Raw genomic sequence first — 9,335 nt, forward strand, 5'->3', positions numbered from 1 at the left:
ATACACACACACATGCACACACACACACACACACACACACACACACACACACACACAAGGAGAGAGAGAGTATGAGGTGTATCAGAAGGTTTGAGTCCATCCTTCATCCCGCTGGTGCTCATATGGAAGAACCTGACAGTGACACACATAAACAGCTGAGGTGTGTGTGTGTGTTTGTGTGTGTGTGTGTGTGTGTGTGTGCGTGTGTGTGTGTGTGTGTGTGTGTGTTACCTCCAGCAGCGTAGCAGCAGTGGTGAGGTGAGGACATCGGACGACCTCGCAGGCGTCCAGGTTGTCGTATGTCCGAGCTGCAGGTCAAAGGTCATACAGTAAACAAGATGTTATAAAGGAGCAAAAGAAGAAAAAAACAACCTGAAGCTATTAAAGAGGGTGAGTTCCTCTAATCCCAGTAGAAATGTAACAAGACTTAGAAGTTTTCACACGGACGTAGAAACAAGCAGCAGAAACTTTCTGACACGTTACCTTCATATCGGAGGTTTCCCATGTGTAGAATAGCAGCCAGCAGTTTAGAGATCTCCCCGTTCTCTTTGTCTGTGAACATCAGAACCTGCAGAACAAGAGAAACGTGTCGGTTCTGAGAAATCATCACTTTCCACTTTCCTGAAAATCAAACAGGATCTGGTTCCTGATTCAGCTCGATACCAAAACAGATCTCTGATTAGAAAGTGGTTTGTATCAGTGTGTATTTAACATCAGTGTGTTCGGTTTGTATCAGTGTGTATTTAACATATGTGTGTGTGGTTTGTGTCAGTGTGTATTTAACATATGTGTGTGTGGTTGTGTACCTTCATGGCCGAGCGGATGTTGGAGTATTCCTTCAAGTCGTCTCGACCGTCACACACTGTGCACTTTCCCTTCAGAGAGCAGAAAACACAGAGGCGTCACTTTGACCTTTGACCTTTGACCTTCAGTCGGGGGTGTTTTCTCTCCGTGAGGTCGATGTAAAGATGAAGAGTTTGAAGCAGATTCAATCCTCTGAGGCCACTCTTCAAACGGTCTCAGGTTCCAGCTGCAGTGACATGGAACAGACGGGTCGTGAACCTGTGACAGGAGCCTCACTCACCGTGGTCAGGTAGGTGTAGTCTGTAGCTTTGCTCAGGCCCAGCTTCTTCTTCTCCTCCGCGCTCATCCCTCTCAACATGCAGTAGAAGATGTGGTAGTTCCTCTCGTCGAAGGCCTTCACAGAGGAGATCAGGGAAACAACCACACCTCATGTCACAGTGAAAGATTCACACCAATGACAACAAGGGTCAATGTGAATTCAAAACTGATCCTCCATAGCTTCTGAAATATATACATTTATTTATTTATATAAAACGTGTATTATTCATACAATATACCTGATAATATATTAACATATGAAGTATAATTTACAGTTTAGTATAACACTTTATTTGGTACATAAAGTCCCAGTCGATCCCTGGTTCACCCAGACGTGTGTAGACAGTTGTGTGTCGTACCTGTCGACACACTCTGGACTTCTCCAGCAGGTACTGTTCTATCTTGGCTCCTTCGATGGCTCCTCTCTTGTTGAAGTGGATGTCGATGTACTTTCCAAAACGAGACGAGTTGTCATTGCGGATAGTTTTAGCATTTCCAAAAGCTGCAAGAGAGACAAGGGAAAGACACCTGGTTACTTTTAACTATATACCCCCCCCCCCAGCACACACCTTCTCCAGAGACTATACTTCTGCACTTCTGGTTAGACGCTAAACTGCATTTCGTTGTATAAGTACTTGTACTGTGCAATGACAATAAAGTTGAATCTAATCTAAAAAAATGTGTGTGTGTGTGTGTGTGTGTGTGTGTGTGTGTGTGTGTGTGTGTGCGTGCGTACCTTCTAGTATAGGGTTGGCCTCTAGGACCTGTTGCTCTATCCAGGAGTGTTGACCACTGATGGCTGCCAGGAACTGAAGGATCAGCTTGGTGCTTTCTGTCTTCCCTGCTCCAGACTCACCACTATCACACACACACACACACACACACACACACACACACACACACACACACACACGCACACACATACACACATACACACACACACACACACAACCAAAATAAACAATAACACACGTGATATTTGTTGAGATGTTTCACTGTTAACCAAAGTCTTGGGACCGAACTCTTTCCCACCTGATGATGCAGCACTGGTCGCGGTTGTTCCTCTGCATGTTGAAGTAGCAGTTGTCTGCGATGGCAAAGATGTGAGGCGGCAACTCTCCGATCTTCTTGTTGGTGTAGAGGCGGATCTGGTCGGCGGTGTAGATGGGCAGCAGCTGATACGGGTTGACGGCCACCAGGATGGAGCCGGTGTACGTCTGCACACACAGGAAGGACACACACGTGGAGGTTCATTGTTTCAAACTTACTGCTGCTGTTAAACCGATTTCTGAGCCAGTGATGTGACTGGACAGCGGGGGGGGGGGGGGGGTGGAGGGGGGGGGGTGACATACTGGCCTCGGAGCTCAGATGTTGCAGGACCACAATGAGAAGGTATCAGAGTTCGCCACGGGAGAACAGACGGCCATGTTGAAATGAAATCAACATGCACTCAGGCTGCAGAGGTGAGCTCCGAGTCCCTCACATTCAGACGTTCTCACAGTTTTTACATTCAATAGCACCGTGATTTATGTTTATGAGACATGCAGAGTTCATGCAGGTTAGAGATTCAGCTAAAAACTGAAGATCTCTGTTTTTGAGGCCATGCAGCTGTTGCATTAATAAATATGTGCTCTAAACACATCATGCATTATTTCCCAGCTGAGGTCGGATCTCTCTCCGGTCATGCTCGACGTCCAGGAGCTGACTTACCCTGCCACCACAGTTTGTCTTCACAGGAAACAGGAAGTAGGAAGTGAGGAAGGAGGAAGGAAGTGTGACATAAACAGGGAAGTGAGAAGCAAGAGACTGAGATGAGAAAAGAAAAGAAAAGCAACCAAAGGTAGAAGTCTGTGAAATCTGGGTTCTTGAGAGAAGAGTGTCAGTGAAGGTCAGTGAAGTTCTGGGTAAAGGTTTGAAAAGTTCAGATAGTCCTTAAAGGGTCAAGCTATCTATTTTTAATTAACTGAATGTTTTAAACATCATGCTAATTATCTTCATAAGACACAGGTGTAAATGCAGAACGCAGTGCATTCTGGGTATATCAACACACTCACGTATATGAGTTTTTCTCTGTATCTGATGAGCAGGTTCCGCAGAATTCCAGCTTCGTTGAGGTCTCCCAGCCGGATCATGTCCTCCACCCCGTGGATGGAGGTCGGGTGCATTGGTTTAATGTTGCTGGCATTCTGGGGGGAGATCCAGTGCTCCTGAAGGGTAACAGAGGATATACACACATGGGCACACTGGTTTGAGGACACTCTTTATCCAATACAGCAAATAAGCACAAAAGGTTCTTTATCGCAACGTCTTGAAAACGTCATCTCGGGACTTTTGAGGGCAGCTGAACAATCGGGATCTGGTTTCAATGAAGATCTGTTTTTAACCCTTTGTAGACGAATGTCACAAATTTGCCTCAAACCCCATTCCGGTCTTAATGCCCCCGAGGTGACGATTGTGCCTGATGGTGCAAATACTACACATACCAAGAAAGGTATTGGAAGTACTCTGCCACCATCTAGTGGTCGGACTGGAAAATACATACTAGCACCATGGGACTGTGCAGCAAAGTTATTTTGAGGTATTAAGCTGTATTTGAACAACTGTTATGATGGAACATAATGATTGTACAGAAACATATATTTTTATAAAATTTCAAGCAAAAGCAGCATCAATATAATAATCTACATACCAAAATTAACAATCTCCACTTAATTTAGCTTCTGCATGACAGGCAAAAACACCAATAAAATTGTATTTACATAATTGGAAATTAATTCAGGCAGTAAGGGGTTAAAGCCTCATATTTTCACTGTCACTAATCAGGAAGTGGGCAGCATTATGTCTACAGATTACCTTTTATCCCGTTCCTTCACAGAGTGTGTATGTGCTGCACCTTCTATCAGACACTGGCACTATTGTCCGAACGTAGTTTATACAGTTATTTTGAAATGTTGTGTTTTTCAGTAACAGGTCAAATGTTTGATTACTTACATTTCCCTCATCGTCCAGCACCTGGATCTGTCCTGAGTCACAGAGTTTGACCACGGCACCGATCGGCACCTCGAACTCTCGACCGGTCTTCTGGTCCAACCAGACATAGTCGCCCTGGAGAAGAAGAAATCAAGGATTAAACCTCAGAAGTGTCAGGATTAAAACCATTTGAGAAAGAAGAACCAGCACCTTCACTTGAGAACTCAGATGCAGAGAGGAACCGGCTACATGAAAGATTTATAATGTAAGGTTTATTTTACCATCAGAGCCGTGATTAATCCATGTCACTGCATCGATACCAGGCTTAATGCAGTGTGGAGCCGTGGGGACCTTTTGAACTGGAGTCTGTTAAATAGAACCTCATCCGCTGAGTTGACCTTTACCTCCTTTACTGTGTTTACTGGAGCATTAATACTCAGCAGGGGTTCATAAATCAATTCTGGCTTTTAAATAAATGGTGCAGTGTGAAAAGGGTGAAGTGAACCAGGACCATCAGACTCTTCCTGTCTGGACCGGAGAGGAAGAGTCTGATGTGAAGAGCAGAGGAAGGTTAGTGCCAATAAATTCATTTAACGATGGATGGAGACTCTGGGAAGTGAAGCGTCTGAAACCTGTATTCTCTGAAATTACCAGTAGAGGGCACTGGTTTAAAAGAAGTCAGTTTCTATAGAAGTCGATGAGTAAATTACTAATTACGTCACAGTTTCCTAAGAAGCTCCACCCCCACTCATCCAAATATGGTTACATCTGGTTTCAAGATGGTGCTGATCCAAGTGGAGGCTTCAGAACAGCAGCTCACAAACAACAGGTCTCCAAACTTATTCTGTAACAAGTTCATAAAATCTCCTGAACTTTAACCAAATCGATCAAGTCATATTTGTATTATCCATATTCACAAATCACAATTTGCCTCATCGGGCTTAACACGCTGAGACACCCACACACAAACACACACACACACACACACACACATACATTAAACACAGTTTTCAGATATGTAATTATGTTTTGTGACTGGTGTAATTATTTAAATACCCAGTTATGTAATATGAGATAACAAAGCTCTGCATGCTCTCCTTCACACACAAACAAAAACACACTCACAAACACACACACACACAGTATTTGAAGTATGACACACACATGTTCTACGTCAGGAGTATCCCACTGAGTACAGACATGTAGTTGTGAGTCATGTAACACACAGTGAGCAGCGTACCGGCAGCAGGGTGCTCTGTTTGGTGGCAGTGTTCACGTTGCGGATCAGAGCCCATTTGGCCTGGTCCTGCTCATACAGCTCCACGTAGTCCCGACGCCTGAACATCTTCACTACACACAACAGACTCACACAGCGTCTGACCCCAGGCGTCACTCTGACATGAATCAAATATCCACAGCTACAGGTGGGAACATGTGAAATCTGATGTTTGTCTTATTTCCTCTGTGTCATCTTAATGCACACGTGTGGGCAGCTTCCAGTATCCATGTGTAACATCAAACCACGACTCAGGTTAGTTCCTCAGAGGGAATCTGTCAGTCAAAGCACTGAAACGCTCCAAATCTTCATGGTTCAGCGGCTTCACTTCATCACAGGTTCGATTCCAGCAGATCAGTCACACGTCACCTGTTTCTCTTTCCTGGGTTCATCTAGAAAAAAAGTGATCTTAAAAAACAGATCAGAGCCGTCTGATATCAGACATGTGACCGTCTGACTGGTTCCCAGTGAACAGCTCCCTGCTCTGGAACCTTCTCCATGTGTCCTGTCCAGTTTGAACTGTCTGATGAAATGAAGAGTATCTGGTCCACAGCCTCCTGGTGCAGGTCAGTGCCTCCTGCTCTCTCTCTCTTTCTCTCTCTCTCTCTCTCTCTCTCTCCGTCCCACTTTGTTAAAACACAACCTCCCCTGTCGCCCATGGCAGCAAGATGTCACTTCCTCGTCAGGTGTTGGATTTCTGTTTCTGATTTCTGTTATAGATAAATATCACTACAAAGCTTCCTGATTGCCCCCTGGTGGCTGGCTGCGGTATGGATCATAAACCAAGTCTCCTCCATGTTAGCGTATGGAGCATGGACCATACCTAGAAAGTTAAACGCCATGTGGAACATTTTATCTCAAAGTTGATTCCTGATATCTGAGGTTGTTCTTCTCACACGTCTGCATGTTCCTGATGAGTTTGGATTGAATTAATTATTTGATGCTTTGAAAATGTGGTGAAACTTCCTGATTGACAGCTGAGACTGACGGCTTTGCTCCGGTGAGGTTTCATCCCTCAAATCTAATAACACAGAAAAGATGACATTCCCATCAACCATCATCATCCAGTTATTGGGCCACATGTGACTTCTGGTTGTGTGTGTGTGTGTGTGTGTGACTAACTCATTGTTTGAGTGTGTGTTGCATATTGTAGATGTTAGGTTAATTAAGTAAATTCTCCGTCTGGCAAACTGAGCCTGAACATTACACCACCAAGCACCTGTCACCACACACACACACACACACACACACACACACGGTGGCAAACTATCAGAAGCCACGAGTTGAATAATTTAACACGGATGATCTGTTTGGTGTCCGTCTTTTCGTCTCCTCTTTTCTTCTTGTGCTCACTCGTTCTTCTTCTTCATCTCTTTAACTTTTCATCCGATCATCCATCATCTGAATTCCTCTTCGCTCAGAGGAGAGTGACAACAAGACAACACTGAAGCCAAATAGCATTTCTCAATGTTTCCTCCACATTACTCCAAAGAAAACTAAAACATACAGTTCCTGTTATATGATGAATAAAAGGTATAAACATTCATATCTTCTGTGAGGTCAGAGGACAGAGTTCATGAGGAGATATTTCATGATCTGCAGCCACAGTACAAGCACCTGGAGGATCCCCTCAGAGAGCGCCCACCTCCGCCCACACTCCACTCCAGACAGGTTTTTATTTGGACCTCCAAATAGAACACACTCATAAATATCAGTTCCCTAAATATGTCTCATTCTTTTCGTCAAGATCCATGAATTGTTCTGTGTAATGTTGAAAAACAAACCCCGCCCCCCTGACCCGGATCCACTCCAAACTCTTTAGACTCACCCTTCCACCAAGTTTCATGGAAATCTTCCTGTTCTGGAAACTAACAGACAAACAAAACAAACAAATGCAGATGAACACATAACCTCCTTGCCTGAGGTAATAATGCAGCTTCAGTTTACCACAGCAGGGGGCAAGTGGCAAACCTTCATGGAGCCTTGTTACTCTCCAGAGACCAGTCACCAACAACACGTGGTGTGACAGGCAGCAGCCTACACACTGCAGATATGGAGGCAGAGCGACAACTGACTGACAACCCTCAGCACAAAGGACTGGCTCCCACCAAACAGAGCAGAGGTGAAAGGTCAAACCTCCAAAACCCTCAGAGACCACATCCTCTGTGGGGGCCCACTGGGTCCATTCACTCCCTAAAGGAGACATCCTGTTAGACTGGATACGGCACTGGTGTGATAAGATATTACCCATAATGCAGTTGTGCAATGTTTGAAATCACCACATTCAAAGTGCAGGAGCAGCGTCTAGGCCCCTAAAGCATGTGTGTGAGTCCACTGTGTGGTCATTGTTGTCATGTTGTTCAGAGCAACACACACAAGCAGGAGTCAGACGCTCTCATCACATGTGAGCTGGAATCTGATGAAGTGAGAGACGAGTTCAGAGTTTGATCTCCATCAGTGGATTTCACTTTGTTTTCAGAGACTGTGTTTTTCATTTAACAGATCAATGAATCCCTTCAGGCCAAACAACCAGACACCGAAGGCCGATGCAGACGGTCGTGAGGGAATTCATGTTCATGACCCACAAATCCAGCCAATAGTGGGGCTTGTTTTCAGCTCCATGGAGTGACACGGTTTGAGGAGAACACACAACTCCTCTCTTCATCTTTATATCACAACAATGAACTGAACTGTTAAATATGCTTTTCAAATTGTTTAAACAAATTATCCTTCTGAGGGCCACCAGAGACTGGTAGTGTTTGTATATACATTATAAAATATCAAATGTTCATAAGCTGCCATTCTCTAGTAATGACTTCAGCAACCAAGCAGCCTAGATTTCAATAGAAACCATAGAATAATCTCTGAATGTGTAGACCTCAGACTTCATGATGCTCAACACTTGAATGCTGAACATCTGATAAACAGGACAGATTCTCCCCGGCTGCTCCTCACTGAGCACCAACGGGCTGTGGTGTGTGTTAGTGCTGATGTCACGTCCACGCAGCCTGTGGTGGACGGGTGTGTGTCCCCATCATCTCTCTGCTCAGGTTAATAATTCAGGCCCGACATGAACCAAGGATTCACTTACGGCAGCGAGTGTCACTCCTGTGTGAGGAGGGAACAAACTGCTCAGAGGACAGAAAGCTAAAGACAACCTCGACACGTCATCTCTGTAAACCCTGAAACTCAACATCAAAGTAATGTTCTCTTTACAAGTGGATATGTTAGAAAGCAGTTGACTTAGAAAGAATATGTGCTGATGTTTCTGTGAGTTATTAAAGCTCAACAGCGTCGTCTAGAAGTACTACACTACCCACAATCCTCCAGTGTAATATCTCATTGGTGCAGCTCGCTGTTATCATGAAAACTACAACCACGAGAATCATGCCGGCTACGTAACCGTTACTGGGTCACGAGTTCATAATGTTTGGGGTCACGACTCATCTCGTTCCAAAGTGCCGCCTCTTTGTTTTTGGTCTCCACCGGCTCCTGGTGGAAATATGTGGCCCTTTGGAAGCTTAGTGCTCCACTGAGGTCACATGGTGGTTCAGTGCAGAACATTGTTTCTGTAACAATATCACAGCTGCTTTTAAAATACACTCTGTCATATCAGGAAGTGATTATTGATTATCCTTTTTCCTCCCACCTGATTAATTGATTATTACTTTAAAAATGATTTGTGTGGCATTTAACAAATATGCTTGAAAAATGTTGTGACTGGTGTGTGACTCTGTGTTTCCAGTTGAGTCTGTATCGCTCGCCCCATGTCACAGCTGCAGTATCTGGTTTCTCAGTGTGTAAAAGGTTTACTACAAGTAACACAAGCTGTGTGCAGGGTGTAAGAGGACACTGCAGAGGACAGCTCACCACTGAGCACAGAGTCTGTCTGCAGGTCCCAGTCTGCTCCCTGCTGGTCCCAGTCTGCTCCCTACTGGTGGTCAGCAAACTACAGACTCTTTTTATC

General features: G+C 44.6%; 1 protein-coding gene across 4 annotated transcripts in view; it reads right to left on the bottom strand.

The window, feature by feature from the left end:
• The window catches only part of myo7aa (myosin VIIAa), a 29,258-nt gene that overhangs the window by 18,202 nt on the left and 1,721 nt on the right, over positions 1 to 9,335 (bottom strand). For 3 of the 4 annotated variants that reach the window (XM_062386457.1, XM_062386456.1, XM_062386455.1), the window contains exons 2-10: positions 4,114 to 4,227; positions 3,177 to 3,329; positions 2,155 to 2,339; positions 1,859 to 1,980; positions 1,482 to 1,624; positions 1,085 to 1,198; positions 807 to 875; positions 484 to 568; positions 232 to 308 (exon numbers count right to left, since the gene is read on the bottom strand). In XM_062386457.1, the coding sequence (XP_062242441.1) occupies positions 232 to 308; positions 484 to 568; positions 807 to 875; positions 1,085 to 1,198; positions 1,482 to 1,624; positions 1,859 to 1,980; positions 2,155 to 2,339; positions 3,177 to 3,329; positions 4,114 to 4,227 (1,062 nt within the window). Of the gene's footprint in view, positions 1 to 231; positions 309 to 483; positions 569 to 806; positions 876 to 1,084; positions 1,199 to 1,481; positions 1,625 to 1,858; positions 1,981 to 2,154; positions 2,340 to 3,176; positions 3,330 to 4,113; positions 4,228 to 5,332; positions 5,448 to 9,335 lie in introns of all 4 variants that reach the window. The other variant, XM_062386454.1, reaches the window with a different exon arrangement.

The sequence above is a fragment of the Platichthys flesus genome, chromosome 4 (genome assembly GCF_949316205.1).
Source record: "Platichthys flesus chromosome 4, fPlaFle2.1, whole genome shotgun sequence".
Lineage (NCBI taxonomy): Eukaryota > Metazoa > Chordata > Actinopteri > Pleuronectiformes > Pleuronectidae > Platichthys > Platichthys flesus.